At 42.1% G+C, this 20566-nt stretch overlaps 1 protein-coding gene across 1 annotated transcript in view; it reads right to left on the bottom strand.

Annotated features, from left to right (window-relative positions):
• Window positions 1-20566, bottom strand: part of UNC5D (unc-5 netrin receptor D) — a 622629-nt gene that overhangs the window by 230071 nt on the left and 371992 nt on the right. The window contains exon 3 of the mRNA XM_052661338.1: window positions 19742-19885. Within this exon, the coding sequence (XP_052517298.1) occupies window positions 19742-19885 (144 nt within the window). The remainder of the gene's footprint in view (window positions 1-19741; window positions 19886-20566) is intronic.

Raw genomic sequence — 20566 nt, 5'->3', positions numbered from 1 at the left:
AAGGTATGGGTAGGAAGAGGCAGAGCATCTCACAGGCCTGCACCAGACACACTATGGCTCATTTACTATTTCCATCAGGCTTTTGCTGGCTTAAAACATTGTTTTACATATACACGCTCTCTGGTTTCTTTCTTGCAAGTTTCTGCAAAAATGCCTACGTAGCTACCTCTCTCCCCAGAAGTTAGCACATCCCATAAGGACACTCTTCTATTAGACCTGGTCTTCGACCTATAATATATTGAGAGGGTAGAATATAAATAGATCTCTACCTTCTGATCTCACTGATACTCACATCATCTATGGAAAGAAAAAATAATAATTTTCCCGTTATTTTGTAGAAGGGAACTGAACCAAGCTGCAGACACACACACACACACACACATCAAGATTAAAGATTTAAAAATGTTTAAATAGCAACTGGTATGGGATTACTATATATGTCATAGGAAAAGCCCTAAAGCGAAATCACTCAGCATTTCAAAGATTTGCTACTGGATAATTATGGGAATATTCATTATACTCTTCATCTGTTTCTGCATTTTCTAAAATTTTCTGTGATGAATGTGGATTTCTTTTACAGCCAGAAAAAAAAGATAATGTCCAAAAAAAGCCCCTCTTTCCTACAAGTTGTCAAAAGATTCTTTAAACTAGACCAAACTGAATCAGAAGCCAGGGAAGAAGTACATTTTGTTTCATTTTATTTTACCAAGTTTCACTCCTACGACATCTATTAAAGAAGGAAGCAAGAAGGACTATATTTTTCAGTCCTTAGTACATGCTGAGATAGTCATCCTAATGTGATTTTACTTATGGAAATCTCTGCAGATAAAAAGAGCTTTCATCTGTCTGGTTCATTGCCTCCCTTCAGTACCTGGGAGGGTATACAGTGGTCACTAAATAAATATTTGCTGAATGGATAAATCGATCAGTGAGCTTCCATGTCAACTCATATAATGATTACTATATACTAATATACCACGTACGTCTCCAGTAGATAAATGTACCGCAATGCTGTTAAAGCAATGCTTGTTCATTCTCATCTTCATAGCTCGTGTGAAGGATACTAGCAAACATCAGTGCTGATCAATCTGGAGCATCACTCTGCTTCTGCTGCCCGTTCACCCTGTCTGCTGTTCAGTCCCTCAGCAGAATGCCAACAAGGCACACAGCGACTGGAATCAGAGCAGGGAAGAGGAGCAAGAGGTGATGAAGCAGGTGTTTGGCTAACCTGTAAATCATACAGTCAGCCGTGAGATCAACCAGGCAGCAGTACTTGCCAGTAAGTGGTGCATCTGGGGCCAGGCCACGGGAAGCAGCCGCCTCCCTTTCCTCACCTTCTGCCCTGTTTGGCCTTTTTCTCATTTTCCTTTCATGCTCCTATGTTGGAAAAGTCACTGTAGCACGGAAAAATCAATAAAAATTCAATTCCGAATAATAGTTCTTTGCGGCTCAGAAACACCAGGGAGTTATCGGCTCATTCAGTGTTCTGGCAGTTAATGCAATGAAATAAAAATAATTTACTCATTCAAACCAAATCAGCCAGTGAAAAATCATAGTTTTTTTTTTTTTTAATAGTCATAGTCATTTGTTAAGATTGCAGGAGGGTGGTACAAAGTCCCATTAGTGCCCGAATACACTGGCATTCCAATCAGCGTCACATCTTTCCCACCCATATTTTACTAAAGGGACAACAAACCACATTTGTCATACATAAAAGGAATTTGTAACTTAGCCAAATACAGATCCTTTGTTATAAAAAAAAGGGCCGGTTCACATGCAGAACAGATGGGTGCCAGCAAAAGGAAAGTCAAGGCTTGGTGCCCTGAATACTCCAGCCCCTGACGGTTATGACCTGAGAAGTCAGTTCCTAACTCCAGGTCCCAAAGGAAGCACAGAAAAGGCTTCCTCTCAGGTCATTTCTTTCTTTGGTGATAATCTCCTGGTATTTTGGTACATTTACAGATGCTTCTCTTGCCAGCCTGGCTTAAACTCTCTGGCTTACTTACATCTATGAATTCTGTCCATCCTTGACACAATAATCCATGTTGATGCCAAGCGGCTTCTCGCTGTTATTTCATGCCCTGGCTGTGAACTGTCCAGTTCTGACGTTGCAGTCTTTGTGAAGGACAGCCAGCCCTCAAGGACAATTCCTCATGTAGATTTCTCTGTCCTAAGATTTCGGAAAAGTGTTGCCTTAACTTATTGTTTGGTCGCTAAGTCACATACAACACATTTGGAACCCATGGACTATAGCTCCTCCAGGCTCCTCTGTCCATGGGATTTCCCAGGCGAGAACACTTGAGTCGGTTGCCATTTTCTTCTCCAGGGGATCTTCCTGACTCAGGGACCGAACCTGCATCTCCAACATTGGCAGGCAGGATTCTTTACCACTGAGCCACCAGGAAAGCCCACAACCTTAACTATTGCTGAGTAAATCTGGCAGCAAGAGGGAAGGAGGGACAGCTTAGATGAAAGCTGGATTGTGTGAACCTTTCCATGTTCCCTCTGATCCCACCTTGGTGCTGTGTAATGCACAGGGTCTGTTTATTGGGACATCAAGGGGTTTGGATGATGCCAGGGGTCCTGTTGTGCAGAGGCTACTCAAGACTGCTTTTCTGAGCCACAGAATAACACTGGGGCTCCGTTAGCTCCCCTGTGCTCTGCAGTTCCTCTGCTGTTAAATTGCCGTTGTCAATAAATCGTTTTATAACCAGCACGGTGTGTCATTATCCCTTTCACAACAAGTAGCATAGTTTGTCAGGCAACAGTGGTGTTGGAAGGCAGCATCCTGCAGCAGGGACACATTATGGTGAGAAGAAACAGCTGCAGTTTCACAAAACGCTTTGAGTACTAATTTAACCTGCTCTCTATTGAGCCATTCCCAACTCAACGCATTCCATTGTATTTGGCTTCTTTTGTTTACAAGGACACACAAACATCCATTCAGATTCCATCACAATTTGAGGATTAACTGAATATGAGGAAGACTCAGTGTTGAGTCCAAGACTCCCTGGAAACCAAGAAAGACTGCACACCAGGCTTGGAGGACAGAATATGGATCACAAAGTAAGTAGATAAACAGACTGGAATAGGGCCAAGCAAGGGGGTAAAGAGAGTCAATGCAATTCTGTTAACAGGGGTATTTCATACTCGTTTTAGCACAGATGTTGTGTCCCTCCTAACCAACTGCTTTTCATTCTTTTTAATATTAATTTGTTTTTAGCTGCATCCGGTCTTGGTTGCATCATGCAGGTCCTTCTGTTGCAGTGCACAGGCTCAGCAGATTTGGCACGCGGGCAGAGTTGCCCTGCAGCATATGGGATCTTAGCTCCCTGACCAGGCATTGAACCCGAGTCCCCTGCATCGTAAGGCAGATTCTTAATCACTGGACCACCAGGGAAGTCCCTCTGTTCTATCTTAATGGCCTCTGCTTATCTGTTAATTGTATTTACTCATGTCTTGGCTTGCCCGGTGGCTCAGATGGTAAAGAATTCACTTGCAATGCAGAAGGCTTGGGTTCGATCCATGAGTCAGAAGACCCCCTGGAGAAGGGAGGGCAACCCATTCCAGTATTCTTGCCTTCGGACAAGAACCCCATGGACAGAGGAGTCTGGCGGGCTACAATCCATAGGGTCACAAAGAATCAGACACGACTGAACGGTTTCCACTTTCACTTCACTTTCTGGCATCTCAGGATCACTACTGCCTGCTTCTTTACCTGTTATCGTTCCCTTTCTGGTGCCTCTATCAACTCCCAATTCTCTTTGAGGATCAAGTCAAATTCAGAAGAGCCAGAATCCACAAGTACACAATCACTTTACCCTTCTTGAGTAAGTCTCTCATTCTGAGTCTACTCACAGCAGCTAGCCTGCCCAGGTGTGCATTCCTGGTCCAGGGGACATGGCAGTGGACTTAAGTGCTACGCAGCGTAGCCATCTATGCTTAAAAAGGCTTTAGCACCACTTCTCTTAGCAGGACTATAGGTGGGGACTCCACAAGGCAATTATCCCTGTGGAAAATGTCAGAGGTTTGCTTTATTTCCAGGTCCCATAAAAGATGACTTCTGTGTATTGATTATATTGATTTGGGCTATGTCAATACCCAAAGGACAGCCGAAGCAAGACCTAAATAGCACATCTGAACAAAAGTTATCAGGTGAAAACAGGAATTCTCTGTTTCTTTGTTTTCAAGGTATTAAATCAAATTAAAACAAAGTTAATACCTCACATTCTGTATCTTTACATCACGTTCTGCTGATACCTATGGGGACAAAATACTGGTAAGTTCCACCTTCTTTCTGTTTGAGAATACTATTGTTCTCCTGGTGGTTCTAATGGGAAAACTGAGCTTTAGGTGAATGCAGGAATAGCAACTGAAACAAGTGCTTTTTAAAAAAATTGAAGCATGGTTGATTTACAATGTTATGTTAATTTCTGCTAGACAGCAAGGTGTTTCAGTTACAGATACATACATACATATTATATATGTATTTAAAGAAATTCTTTTCCATTAGGGTATATCACAGGATATTGAATATAGTTGCCTGTGCTATATAGTAAGACCTTGTTGTTTATCCTATATATAATGGTTTGAATCTGCTAACCCCAATCTTCCAAACCATCTTTCCCCCACCCGCTTCCCTTTGGTAACCACAAGTCTTGAACAAAAGTGCTTTTGATGGAGAAGAAAGCAATGGGGGCCATTGACTAGACTCGTCTGCTCAGTTCTCAAGAAGCAGATAGCAAAGTGGCACTCCTTGTGCTTCTATAGACAGGATTCACCAGCTGTAGTGCTGCCTAAAACTCTCGTCCCCTACAAGCAGCACTAGAGCTTATCTTCAGCCCAGCATCCTGATGAGCGCATGAACACCAAACAAACTCCAAGGTCGATGGGACAGAGTTTTAAGAACAACGCACAACAGAAGAATTTTTCCTGACTTTCCTGGGTGCCCTCCTAGCCCTCCCCCAGAAATGAGAAGGCTGTGAACTAGCAGAGTTTAAGATGACATGACTTAGAAAGAACCTCATGCTTTCAATACTCACCATCTCATTGTAATTCAGTACTAGCACTACAGAGAGATGGAGAGGCAGGGGGCAAAAAAGAAGGGAGAAATAAAAAAGAAAACGCCAACCTAGCAGCAAGAAGAAATACATTTTTTATCCTGCATTTTTAGCATTTTGATTCTCCCTCTTCCCTAGTTCTCCCTGAGGCCTGGAAGGTCGATCAGGACAAGATGTGGCCATGTGTCTTAAGCCTGTAAATGCTGCAATAAGCCACTAACTAGCTAGCACTATGCTTTCTACTCGGGCCAAGTGAGTGGAAGAAACGAGAGTGGCGTTTTGCCTGACCTTAAATAAATCTTGCCCGAATAGGAAGGATCCAAGAGATCGCTCCAGCCAGATGCTGTTCACTTTGTTGGTAGCAAGCTCTATATTTCACATTAAGTCTTACAGAGAGACTAACCAATAATGCAGACAGAACTAAAGCTCACAATAAGAACTACCTACTCAGAGGTCTGGAGCACTCTTGCCAGGAAAATGGAATGACAGTGGCTCTGAAGTAGTGACAACTAGGGGTACCTGAGTAATAAAAGAAGTCACCAGGGCTGACGCAGGGAAGGAGAGCATTTTGGGGCAAGGCAAGATAAGAGGAGGCTAGCTATTCCCATGGGGCCAGTATCATGGAACTTGGAAATCCAATGGGAGAGTTCAGCCAAGGGAAGAACATGATATGACTTGTACGTTTTGTTGTTTAAGTAATATTTCTGGCTGCTGTGTGGAGAATGGCTTTTAGTACGGCAAGAAAGTGAGCAGCGAGATTATCGCAGTAAAGAAATAACCAGATGGGCGGAAGTGGGCAAATTCAGGATGTGCTGTGGACACAGATGGGGTGGGACTTGTTGCTGGATGGGATGTGACTGAAGGAAACGGAAGAGTCAAGGATGACACCCAGGTCTTGCCATGAGCCCTGAGGCACCATTACTGAACTGGAAAATTTGGGGACAAACACAGGTCTGCAGCAGCGCTGATGGGGTGAAAACCAAGAGAGTTTTCTCTGGGACATATTGTGTTGAGATGCCGACTAGATATTTGAGTGAATGTATCAGGGAGGCACTGAACAAAGTCATCAGAAGATGAGGTGCAAGGTCAGGGCCGAGGAAAACCGATGTATCAACAGACACTCAACTGTGTGGTGGCTCAGCTGGTAAAGAATCTCCCTGCAATGCAGGAGATGTGGGTTTGATCCCTGAGTGGGGAAGATCTCCTAGAGAAGGAAATGGTGGCCCATTCCATTATTCTTGTCTGGGAAATCCCATGGATAGAGGAGCCTGGTGGGCTACCAGCCATGGGGTTGCATAAGAATCAGATGCAACTAAGTGTAAACAACAGACAGATAGTACTGGTGCTATGGAGTGAGAGATTTCACCTAGGGAAAACCTGTGGGCGAAGGAGAGACTTAAGGGTATTACCATACTTAGAAACGGGAAGAGGAGGAGGAATCTGCAAAGAAAACTTGACTTGTGGACAGTGGGAAGACAGCAAAATCATAAAAGCATTCCTGGACCCTACTCCTAGACGTTATCAACAGATCTTGAACAAAGCCCAGTAATCTAATTTTTTTTTAAGAGCTCCCTGTATGCTTCTCCTTGTAGGCTGCAAGTTTTAGGAGACACTCGACTAGAGGACAAAGCTGGGTAGTTGATGCCAGAACTCAAACCCAGCTCTTGTGACCTGTTAAAATGAGCTTGTCTAAATGTCATGCTTGTATTAGGACCCATCAAATGGTTAACCCCAGCTAGTGCTCTAGATTTTTCATCTGAAGTCAAAATTTTGGACAGGGGCATCCATACCATCTGCATTTTCTCATCTTCCACTGATTCCTGGGCCTAGGAGCATCTCCTGTCACCCTCATAACACTGCTTTGTCCTGGGTCAATGGAAGCAAATAAACTGACCCCTCCTATGTCTTACTTTAATCTGGTGATCACACTGACTCCATGAGCCATTTCTTCCTTCATCAACATCTCCACTCTTCCTTTGATACTGAAACTCCAACTAAAATTTTTAATTTATCTACTTAAAAATAACTGTAATATATAATGGAACTATGTGCAGTTTTGCTCTGTAATTTCCCAAGTCTCCTGTAAATGTGCAATCATACTTTCATAATTAAAAAAAAAAAAAGAAAAATCTCCACTCTTGGATTTCTCAGTGCCTCGTCATTTTTTTCCTTCTCTGTTTCCTCTCTGGCTCCCCTCTGTTCACTCCTTAACCATGTACAGAATTCTACCCATGGTCCACTGTTCTTTCTCTTCCCCAGCACCTGGGGATTTGGGGAGACGGATGGAAAATGTGTACTGTGGGAAACCACTGAGAACTAAAATACTGCCTGCCTATCAGTAAACAAAGGGTGTTACAGCCACCAAACCACACATCACAGCTGCCTGAATGGTGAGCCCTGAGGGCATTCAGGATGGAAACGAAGGGCTGCCAATGCCAAGCCTATCTTGCAGCAACCACGGCAGCCACCCCCGGCAGTGCACCTGAGGAATCTCTGGATGAGAAAGCGCAGGACACTGGCCCCAGAGAGCTGAGGAGCATATCAAAGGAATGGTTTCAATGACCCCAGACTCTTCTATCTTCCCATACACAGAAAGGGCTTCCCTCCTGGCTCAAACGGAAGAGAATCTGTCTGCAACGCAGGAGACCTGGGTTCGATCCATAGGTCAGGAAGATCCCCTGGAGAGGGGAATGGCTACCCACTTCAGTATTATTGTCTGGGGAATCCCATGGACAGATGAGCCTGGTGGGCTACAGTCTGTGGGGTGGCAAAGAGTTGTACACAACTGAGAAACTAATATTTTCACTTTTCATACAGAGAAAAGCACTAAATTCCTTAACTTGAAATACTGGGATTTTTTTTTTTTTAATTTTCAATTAGAGGCTAATTACTTACAATATTGCATTGGTTTCTGCCATATATCAACATGAGTCAGCCATAATATACCCCTTCCTCTAGAACCTTCCTCCTACCTCCCTGAGGTTTTCTTTTGGTTAACAATAATCCTAAAATCATGGCATCTGGTCCCATCACTTCATGGGAAATGGGGAAACAGTGGAAACAATGGCTGACTATATCTTTTGGGGGCTCCAAAATCACTGCAGATGGTGATTGCAGCCATGAAATTAAAAGACGCTTACTCCTTGGAAGGAAAGTTATGACCAACCTAGATAGCATATTCAAAAGCAGAGACATTACTTTGCCGACTAAGGTCCATCTAGTCAAGGCTATGGTTTTTCCAGTAGCTATGTATGGATGTCAGAGTTGGACTATAAAGAAAGCTGAGCACAGAAGAATTGATGCTTTTGAACTGTGGTGTTGGAGAAGACTCTTGAGAGTCCCTTGGACTGCAAGGAGATCCAACCCATACATTCTAAAGGAGGTCAGTCCTGGGTGTTCATTGGAAGGACTGATGCTGAAGCTGAAACTCCAATACTTTGGCCACCTCATGCGAAGAGTTGACTCACTGGAAAAGACCCTGATGCTGGGAGGGATTGGGAGCAGGAGGAGAAGGGGACGACAGAGGATGAGATGGCTGGATGGCATCACCGACTCGATGGACATGAGTTTGAATGAACTCCGGGAGTTGGTGATGGACAGGGAGGCCTGGCGTGCTGCAGTCTGTGGGGTTGCAATGATTCAGACACAACTGAGCAACCGAACTGAACTGAATCCTTTGATATTCTGATCACCTGGTATTTTGTTGCAAAAACTTTTATATATCCTGGCTTCTCCCCTTGTCTCCTCAGAATAGTTTTCTGAGCATTATCTGCGATGCTGTGCCCTGGGCTTAAATTCCTAAAAAGTTCCTGCCAAAGAAAACATAACTCAACTTTTAGGTTGTGCATCTTTCTTAGTCAACATCATATAAGACTGTTTTATTTTGATGTGGGCTATTTTTTAAAGTCCGTACTGAATTGGTTACAATATTGCTTCTGTTTTATGTTTTGGCTCTTTGGCTGCAAGGCACATGGCATCTTAGCTCAGCGATCGAACCCACACCCTTTTCACTGAAAGGCAACTTCTTTACCACTAGACTACTAGGGAAGCCCAAGTCACACCATCTTAAGTATTTCAGATATAAACCTGCTCCTCCGATCTTTCTGATAGACAAGGTCATTACTACCCTAAAGACCAACTACTTGCCAAATTCTAATGTTTGCGGCTGATCCCTGGGCTTCAGGCTCATAACCCAAACTGCTTGATAAAGACAGTTCATTGAGCATTCCATGGGTTCAGTTCCGTTCAGTCACTCCGACTCTTTGCAACCCCACAGACTACAGCACACCAGGCTTCCCTGTCCATCACCACCTCCTGGAGCCTACTGAAACTCATGTCCACTGTGTTGGTGATGCCATCCAACCATCTCATCCTATGTCATCGTTTCTCCTCAATCTTTCTGCCTTCAATCTTTCCCAGCATCAAGGTATTTTTCAATGAGTCAGTTCGTCACATCAGGTGGCCAAAGTATTGGAGTTTCAGCTTCAGCATCAGTCCTTCCAATGAATATTCAGGACTGATTTCCTTTCTTTTTCTTTTTTTTTTTTGACTGATTTCCTTTCAAACGGACTGGTTCATCCTATATTCCATGGGTATATTCAGTGTGTATATATTCCATGGGTTCAGTTCAGTTGCTCAGTTGTGTCCGACTCTTTGCGACCCCATGAATCACAGGATACCAGGCCTCCCTGTCCATCACCAACTCCTGGAGTTCACTCAAATTCATGTGATGGTATAACTGTGTGGCTACTGGTTATAGTTTAGATGATCATTAGATACTTTTGAAATATTAGAAATAAAAAATAGAAATAAGAGAATACTGAAGTATTATTGTACTATTATCAGTTCAGTTCAGTTTGGTCACTCAGTCGTGTTCAACTCTTTGCAACCCCTTGAATCGCAGCACGCCAGGCATTCCTGTCCATCACCAACTCCCGGAGTTCACTCAGACTCACGTCCATTGAGTCGGTGATGGCATCCAGCCATCTCATCCTCTGTTGTCCCCTTCTCCTCCTGCCCCCAATCCCTCCCAGCATCAGGGTCTTTTCCAGTGAGTCAACTCTTTGCATGAGGTGGCCAAAGTACTGGGGTTTCAGCTTTAGCATCATTCCCTCCAAAGAAATCCCAGGGCTGATCTCCTTCAAAATGGACTGGTTGGATCTCCTTTCAGTCCAAGGGACTCTCAAGAGTCTTCTCCAACAACACAGTTCAAAAGCATCAATTCTTCGGAGCTCAGCTTTCTTCACAGTTCAACTCTCACATCCATACATGACCACAGGAAAAACCATAGCCTTCACTAGACAGACCTTTGTTGGCAAAGTAATATCTCTGTAGTTCCCACATAACTTGATCAAAAACCAAACTCAGCATCTTGTTCTCCATATTAGTTTCTTCTACTCTGTTCATGATCTCACTTCAGGAAAACACCATTCATTCAGTCACTTTAACCCCAAGTCTAGAAAGTCCCAAACCTGGGGTTAATTTCTGAAGGTCTACTTCACTTCTCCTCACCACTGCATGCAAGTAGCCACATGGTCATTTCATGTTCCTGGAATCTCCAATTTTCCATCCAGCAAAGTCAAGCCCCATCAGCAGTCCCATAGCTTAGCGCAACCTATGTCTTGAGCCTTACTCCCCTTTAAATCTCTGTGGCTGAACAACAAGGTGGGGCAGGGGTTCAAAGGTATGACCATATTACTGCCTGATTATGACATTGCAGTGGCCCCAGACCATATGGATGACTAAACTTTAGCAGAGGATCCAAACATCCTCCACAGTCTGACCTGCCTACCTCTTCTGGGAGCCCCAACTCCTTGTTTTCCCACATAGTTCCATGCAGTTTCCACACTGGTCCATTTTTCTGGGCTTACAACTCAAGCTCTCTCCTTCACCTGGACATAGGATCTTCAACTCAACCCTCCTCCTTCCTAAGGAATTAGCCCAGAAAATACACCACAGGACTTGAGGATTAGTAAATTATCCTTTGGGTGAGCTCCAAAAACACAGTGCTTACTCTAGCCACCCTCCCTTGAAAAAGACTTGTGTATAAGTCTATGCTATTCACTATACTAGAGTATAAACTCTTCACAGGAATGGAATTTAATGCATTGTGGTGCTATCAAGCAAAAGTGACAATTATTCATGGCTATTCAGCACGTTCACACCTTGGTTAGCTTTTTTTTGACACTCAACAAATCTCTAGAATGCACGTCTTTGTCCTTACTTATCCTGGTAGAAGGATACTAAACTAATTTAACAATCATATCATGAGGCTCCAAAAGTCCTCAGAGATGGACAAAGATAAGTCATGTTTTTGTTTTGTGGGTTTTTTGGTTTTCTTTTGTTTGCTTATTATCTGTTCAGACTATCTGTCAGAAGGTTTCTTCAGTGGAGAAAGTAAGAGCTGAATTGAAGCAAAATCTATATCCTCTTCATCTTAAACCTCTATGAGAAATGGTCTTTTAGAGAAATGGCCATTTTCTAGGAATTTTAAGGTTTATTTCGCCAGAATGGCAGACTGAATTGTGATTTCCGAAAAAAAGGTGGTGGCCCTATTTCTGCAAATTCTTCTCAGTAAAATAATACTTGGCAATCAATGACATGAAGGAATGTTATTTGGTTGGGGGATTTTTTTTTTCATCGTCCACAGTAGGAAATGCTATGAAGTCACACACTGCTATCCAGAAGTTCCCACCTTTAAGGTCGATGTACTCAGTTATGTACACATTAAGCCAAAGCAGCACAGTTTACAACAATTCCATAGAAATCACCCTACTCTACTCATAGAATCACAATCTCTTACAATTCAGTGTTACTCACACTTTCTACTAAACGCCCCTACTGGCAGAGGAGAACAAAGTCACATCCCCAAGGCATTTAGGGATAGAGCCTAAAAAGACGTGGCATGCCCAAAAGGGCTTTGAGGTTTCTAGTTGCATCTCCACAATTCAAGAAAATTTTTTCCATATTTGTGTTCATGTTTATATTTTACTGATCTGAAGGGAAATACAACTGATATTTCAGAAAGATGGACCAAGTTTATCTTGTAGTATCTTATATCCCCAGGACACCCCATCAACATTCCTACACCAGGCTAGAATTTCAAGATATCTGTAGTTAAAAATGACCATTTATGTAAAACGTTCCTCAATTTAGCCTTGTCCAATGTTTCCCTAGGGTTAAATACAGATGAGCTATGTATGGAAGGACTATCACTCAAGTGATGCAATCTCCTCAGTCTAACTCATCAGGAGTGATTCATGGATTTGTCCCACTGCTGGTGATGTCAACTGTGACCACATGTTTCAGGTGGCGTATGGTGGGATTCCCTGCTGCTAACTTACTAACTCCCTCCTTGTAATTAGTCAGTGACTTGTGGAGAAATACTTTCATGTTCAGTTCTATAAACATTCTTTTACTCCTAAAATTTTCAGCCACTGATTTCAACATCCATGACACTTGTCTAAATCAATTAGTTTTATGACAGGTGCTCAATGATTTTCCATTTCCATCATTCCTTCTACATTTATTCATTTATTCTATTATAAAAGAGAGTTGTCTCCTTCCATTTATTTTTATATTCTTTTAAAAATATATCAGTGTAGATTCATGGATTCTTATTTAATAAGTTATAACCTTTACTATGATCTCTTTTGAGACTCAAATTGTCCCAGATTTGACCTGTCAAAGTCCTTTCGAAGTGACTGCTATTTCTTTTTTACAAGTTCAATTTGAGGAACGCTACACAAAATGACTGACCTTTACACTTGAAAAAATTCAGTGTAATGAACAACAAAGGAAGACGATGCAATTATTTGGATTAAAGAAGGCTAAAGAGACCGTGCAACTGAATGAAAGCCATGATCTAAGATTTTTGTTATTGTTATAAAGGACTTCCCAGAACAACTGATAAAAGATGAATAAGGTCTTTAGACTGGACAATAGAACTGTATCAATGTGAATTTCTTGATAAATATACTACAGTCATGTCAGAAAATGTGTTTTCTTACAAACATACAGTATTTAAAGCATTTAGGGGAAATGTATTTAGGGTAAAGGGAGCATCATGTTTGCAACTTAATCGTAAGTCAAAATACAAACCATCACTGTCTAATTACAAATACATCCACTGATAAACACAGAAAGACATGATCTCAAAGCCAGTATGGTCCAATGATAACATTTGAAGGTTGTGAGTAAAGAGCTTAATGGGATTTTTTTGTACTACACTGCAACTTTCTTGAAAGTCTGAATTATGTCACAATACATTTTCTAAAAGAAAGCCCTATTAGTCACCTGCTCACCCAATGCAGTAATTTCTTTTGCCACTATCACCACCAGCAGACATACAGCCCTCGCTTGCTTATGTACAGTTTGCAGGAGAATGTAGTCCAGGAAGAATGCTCCAGTATATGCACATTTCTAGTTGCTGGCTTGATCCCAAATATGCTATCTTAAAACTTAGCTCCTGTGATGTGGCCTCTGGCTTTGGAGGAAAAACAGAATAATCTTGTCTCCAGTTCCATATGGAGCCAGTTGGAATGTGTCCCTAGCCTTTAGGCCAATTAGTCCCTTTTTATAAAACCATTACACATACAAAGTGATTTCCTGAGTCATCACCATTACTGTCATCGTGGCTATTTCATGGGTGTGAAACAGAATGGTTGACTTATTGCTCTAATACTGATGGCGTGAAACTCTTGAGTTTTGAACGAGGGGCCCACATTTTCATTTTGCACTCAGCACCACAAATTTTGCACACAGTTCTGCTGCCACAAGCCTACGGGAGCACTTTGGTGTAAATTGGACACCTACGAGAACACGGTCTCGGCTATAAAACGGCCACAAGGAAACCCACCCCGTTCACTCATGTGGTTGCAACCACATTCTGGGGTGCATTCCTGTCTGGTGGGGTGCAGGCTGCATTTCAACGTCCATCCCCTTCCTTAGCTAGGTACTCTAAGCACCAGATAAACACGAAGATGCTTGTTTTATATTTAATTTTGCCATCAAGAGAGGGTTATGGACAGCTTTTAGCATGTGAAATTTTCATCAAAGCCACGAAGCCAAGATTCCTAACAGGTTTAACTGGGTATCTCCTCTAAGTTTTGAAAATCACCGTCTTGGACCTCCTTGGCAGTCCAGTGGTTAAGAATCTGTCTGCCAATGCAGGGAACACGGGTTTGATTCCTGGTCCAGGAAGATCCCCCATGCCATTGGGTAACCAAGGCCATGTGCCACAACTACTGAGCCCGCCAACCTCACCTACTGAAGCCTGTGCACCCTTGAGACCACGCCCTGCAACAAGAGTAGCCCCTTTTTGCTGAAACTAGAGAAAGCCCATGTGCAGCAATGAAGACCCAGCCCAACCAAAACTAAATATGTGAAAAAAAAATGATTTTTTTTAAGAAGATAACACCCTCTCCCACCAAAGCAAATAAAAACTAATACTGTTCTTGCTATGGAGCTGTGAAATGAGGTAGGGAGTTTCACAGCTTTTAAAAGAGATTCTCTAAGTTTTTCACTCATTCTTGGCACAACTGCATAGATATTTTAGGAAGAGTGACTCCAATAAGCTATTAAAGTTATATTCAGGATCCATATTTTATAGATTCCTCTTTTAAAAAATAATCAACAGTGGGTTCCTGCTTCAGTTTATCTCAAGCTGCCAACTTGCTATGTGACTGGAACAGGCCAATGTTTCTCTCAACCCTCAATTCCCATACGGCAGAAGAAGTTTCGGGTGTCAAGACGAGTTTGCCTGACCAAAGGGTTAATGACAGACGCCAAACATGTTGTAAGCAGATGAAGAAGAGGAACGGGAAGGAAGAGCAACGGCTAAGCAGCCAAATGTTCCCCCATGAAAATAAACAACTATGAATAATTGAATATTCCTCGTTTTGACAATCATCCAGCAGCAGAAGTAACAGACGCCACCGCCGTCCGACTACCTCCAGCTCGACTGAGTCAGACAAACGAGAGCAGGCCCGTGGGAGATGCTCCCTGAAGACGGACTTCTGCCAACTTGGTGGGGAGAATGTGGCTGGGTTGTATTTATTTATTTACCTTTAGAAAAACACTTTGAAATGGAGCTTCAGCTACTTCCAGCCCTAGGCAGCTGGATGGGCAGCCAGCATCTCTCTGGCATGGGGTGGAATAATGAAGGAAAATGCAATGGTTTAAGACGATGGGCACTTCAGCTACTAAAACAAAATCTGTACCAATCTTTTTGGCCACTAAGGAATAGCTCATGATTTTATGTAACTATATACACATATACATATATATAAATGCATTTATATATAATATATATAAAGTATAAATATATATATTACATATACGTATTGTGTGTGTTAGTTGTTCAGTTGTGTCTGACTCTTCGAAACTCCATGGACTGTAGCCCACCAGGCTCATCTGTCCATGGAATTCTCTAGGCAAGAATACTGGCATGGGTTGTCTTCCTGACCTAGGGATCAAACCCGGGCCTCTTGCACTCTAGGCAGATTCTTTGCCATCTGAGCCACCAGGGAAACCTACATATAGATTACATGTGTGCATATATTGTTATTAAACTGCTCAGTCATGTTGGACTCTTCATGGCCGCATGGATTGTAGGCTGCCAGGCTCCTCTGCCCACAGGATTTCCCAGGCAAAAATACTGGAGTGGGTTGCCATTTCCTTCTCCAGGGGATCTTCCTGACCTAACAATTGAACCTGCGTCTCCAGCATGGTTGGCAGATTGTTTATAACTGAGCCACAGATAAGCCCACATGCGTATATATATACACATATATATTATATACAGGTGTGTTTATGCATGATATATACCTGTGTTTGTGTGTGTAAAATTTGACCATATGGAAGAACTCAATTATTCAGAAACAGAGAAAGAAAGCAATCACTGCTTCCCTCAAGAAAACACTTCAACGCACATGAACTTGTTTTTCTGTATGATGGTTCTCAAATTCCCATTTAACAGAAGAACGCAAGCAACTGGGTTTAGTAGCAAGAACACTCAGAAGGATGAATGGATGGATTTAAGATCTGGTTCCATGTCTTCTATCTATCTGCTGGAAGACCTGTGGTCATGCCATCTAACCTTTTTCTGAATGTCATTTTCTCAGTTATTAAGTGCCAACTACTTCCTAAACAGTGCTTCCTAAGGTGTTCTAGGTTTTAGGGCCTTCCCACCCAAAGTAGGGTCCACAGACCAACTGGCAGTATCGGCATGATCTGGGAACTCTTAGAAATGGCAGAATCTCTGGACATAGAGAATGGCATAGAAATGGCAAGGTCTGGACATACTGAATCGTCTTAACTGAATCATCTACATTTTAACAGGAAATCAGCTGATTTGCATGCATGTTGAAAGTTTGAGAAGCCCTGTTCCTGGGTACACTGTCCCAAGGTTATACAATCATAGAATCACTTGGATAACCTCATATAAACACAGCTTCCCTGGTCCTTCCTCAGGTCTGGGTTAGAAGCCAGAAATCTGCATAGTTAACTGATTCCCAGGTGGGACCATTTCAAAGAAAATATAAGTGACAGGAATAAAATAATAGTGTCTGTATTTTTTCCCTTGAAAATCAGATGATCTCTAAGTGATAGCATGCCAGCAAGCTTCCTGGTATTTTTGTAGAGATAAGCTAACACGATCATGACAAGACATCTCTCAGGTGAATGGCTCAGATGCCACGAAGGTTTTGCCCACTGCAGTTTTGAAACTGCTAAATTTTTAATGGAACATTGGTTAAATGCAGGAAGTATAAGAAGCTCTGATGTTGAACTGCAATTGTTTAATCAATCATACAAAAATGATCCTAATTTTGCAAAGTCCCCTCAAGACAACTGTCATCAAATTCATAAGCTACATTCATATATCAAAATCTTTATTGAGCACATGAAGAGGCCTTTAGCACTTTAAAAACCAATCTTAAAAAAGAAGAAATATAGTGACAATTATATCAAATTTGGTTTTGCATTTATTGGGAATAAAAACTATCCTCATGTGCAATATGTTATTTGCTGGGAAATGCTTGCAAATAGCAGGCAGAAATCCCTTATTTCAACAAAACATGAAAGTTATAAAAAAAATAAGAACTGTCTTTTTAAATTTTTTTTAACCCTTCTGCAAGTAAATCAAAAGAATTCTAAGCAAGGTCCTAAAGGCAGTTTTTCCCTCCACTTTTGATGCCATTAAACATAGTTAAGTTTCATTTACATTTTAATGTACACTGGTTCCCAAGTCAAATGCAATATTTAATGATAAATCATGTCTTGACTTGCATAAATAATTTCAAGTAAATGAAAGAATCTGTCACTTGCTACATAGGAAGAGATTAAAAACATGTTTAAATATTAGAGATTATATTAAGCTAACTGCATAACATGGGCTTTAAAGATTTTCTTTTTTACTAAAAATCACATCTTTATTATAGTCACGTGTGCATATCCTGTACAAGAACGACCAAATGATTTTTTAATCCCTAGAGAGATTTGCAAGATTATTATCCCAAAAGTATCAGCTGACTCTAAAAAGTAGGCAGTGAAAAGAAAAGTGTTTTCCATTTTTTAAACATTCTTAAATCCTATCCCACTTTCGAGAACTGGATACTTTGGGGTGGCCTCAAATCAAGTTTTAGAGTCTACATAGCCATAACCCACAGAAAAATTACTAAGGCACCAGAAATGTAACTCAGTTCAATTAGGTTAAGTATTAACACACTGGCTAATGATGCTGGAGACACAGAGGAGCAAATATGTCATAATAACTGATGATTGATAAGAGTTAACTCTGTGTGAGGTATGATTTCAGATACTATAGTTATCAATAACTCTTGTAACAACTCTACAAAGTCAGCACCCTTTTATCATAACATTAGATGCAGAGAGAAGAATCAATTGGCCCCCATCGCAACACTAAGCAGTGGATTTAGTAACTGGAAACCAACAGGACCCCAGTATCTGGGTTCTCAGCCACCAGGATACACATTCTTGAAACAGGAAATGCTCGGAGCAAAGGCCCATGTCTGAGAAGTGAGGGTGATGCGCAGAAGGTTAATGTGCTTAGAAGGACGGAGTACAGTGTATACAAAGGTTGTGGAAGTTAACAAAAGATGGGTTTGAGCCATTCTCTGCCAAATTTTCTAAGGAGGGGGGGAACCTTTGGAGGTTTCTAGCAGGCATGTAATTGCCAGGAATGAATGAGCAAGTATGGAGGTGACAGAGTTTGGAGATGGACAGATTCATGAGATGCTATATACAGGATATCATACATGTGGGTCTCAAGAGGTAGTAGTAAAAAGAAGGGGGCAGGTGATATGGAAAAGACAAAGGAAATGGCGGGAACTTGTGTTGAAATTCCCTACGCGGTTTTGCTTCTCCTCTCTTTGGGCCCTAAAGGATAATCTGCTTCACCCTGACTAGGGTCAAATACCTTGGTGAGGCTGACCGAGACCAAACTAGGAGCGCAGAGCTGGGCGTCGTAAGGAAGAATAAAATCAAACACTCCCTGTCTCAGCTGACCAGTCATAAAGTTATTTGTGGGCTGAAACAACCACAGGTACAGGGAAAACGTCTCCCACAGCTCTTACACCAAAGAGCACAGCTTACAAGATGACCTCCTCCTCGGCCTCCAAGGGCCCAGTCAACATGCAGCCGAGAGCTTCCCAAAGTGTGAGGACAGTGAAGGTGATGGGCCTGTGCTAAGAGGGAGATTTCATTTCCCCAGAAACAGAAATGTCTCTGCAACGCACAATTTATTCTTATTCTCAAGACCCAAACCATCCACATTTGTTACGAAGAACTCCTTGAGTCCTTAGATAAATGGCCCTTGACCTATATTCTTCACGGCACTCTCAAAAGCAGCATTCGAAAAGGTATTAATACAATAACAACAACAGTAACCATCTCTGGCCTCCTCTTTCGAGGGGCTGTGGCGTGGGCTTTTACACTCCTTGGCACAGGAGATATCATGCGGACTCATTGGGGTGGAAGGGATGAAGACATTTAAGGAAGAGAGAGGAAGCTGTGTATTTCTAAACATGTTTGAGATGATAAAAACACTGATGCTAAAACGTGATGAAGAAGCGTTAGGCTCTTCTGAAAGGCAATCTTTCTTTTTTTTTTTTTCCTCAAGAGCCTTTTTGTCAGTCCTACTTGGGTCAAACAAATGCAGTTTTAAAACCCATTTCCATGTTTTAAGATTCAGAGGAAAGAGGTTTAACAGGAGGCCATAAAACTTCCTTAATCTTTAATGTCTTATTTTTGCAGATTTGCTGGCAAAGTACAGTAAACAGTCACTGCTCAACATTTCCCATCAATGCCCCCTGAACTGTGTCACTGACGATGAAGAGCAGAGTCCATTTGCGTGGGTTTTTCTCTTTTCTTTTTTTGGGTGGAAACCATTTCTCCTGGTATTGTGGAGGCACCTGCATTTTGACAACCTAGGCAGAATCTCTGAGCCCAGCTCATTTGCTGATTGTCTTCCAGAGGGAATTCTCAAACATTAAAAACACAATTTTAAAAGAGAGGACTGATTAGAGGTGGAAAGAATTCTGATGGTTTCTTGCCGTCCCCTCATTTCCCCACTGTAGCAGCAGCTGGCCTGTCCTAAGCCCCTCTATGAAAGGCTAGTCTGTGCCGCTACAGGACAAGAGGGTCACCCTGAATATACTCACAGGCAATGCGCACGGAGGCCTTCCTGCTCTTGGAGGTCCCCAGGTGGCTCCACGCCACACACTGGCACCAGTAGTCCTCGGGCCCATGGAAGTCCTCCACCTGCTGCCTGGTGACGTTGATAAACACCTCCCGGACCTTCAAGCCTGCAGAGGAGACAGAGCCAGTCCACTGAGGCCGGTGTATTCCTCACAGAGAAAGTTAAGGCCAGCCCAACCTCTTCCTGTTAATTAAAACCATTCTGCTTTTAATCAAGGCGAGGTTTTAATTACTTTGACAATAATATATTACTGCTAATTAAATTCCAACAGCTGAGTAGGCTGAAAGAACAAGTGTAAAAATATTAACCAATGCGGATCCCATACAATAGAATCGTTTTCACACTCCCTTGACACCATGCTTTCTTTTTTTTCCCCAGCTCTTATAAACATTCTTATTATTTTTTTAATAGCGTATGGTTGACTTACAATGTTGTGTTAGTTTCAGGAGCACAGCAAAGTGAATCAGTTATACATATACATACATCCACTCGTTTTTAGATTCTATTCCCACATAGATCATTACAGAGTATTGAATAGAGTTCCCTGTACTATATAGTAGGTTCTGACTAGTTACCTATTTTATATACAGGAGTATGCAAATATCAATCCCACTCTCCCAAGTTATTCTCCCCTTTCCGCTCTTTCTTGATGTAAAATCTACCATGAAGAATGTAGCCCCGAATTAATTGCTGGGATTCTAGAGACTAAAGAGACCTCAACAAGCCAGCCCCAGAACACAGTTCCAGGCAGTTCTAAATGCCCCCACCTCTGGGTTTGGCAGGAGAG

Source organism: Budorcas taxicolor, chromosome 24 (genome assembly GCF_023091745.1).
Source record: "Budorcas taxicolor isolate Tak-1 chromosome 24, Takin1.1, whole genome shotgun sequence".
NCBI lineage: Eukaryota > Metazoa > Chordata > Mammalia > Artiodactyla > Bovidae > Budorcas > Budorcas taxicolor.
This window is presented reverse-complemented; position numbering and strand designations above follow the sequence as displayed.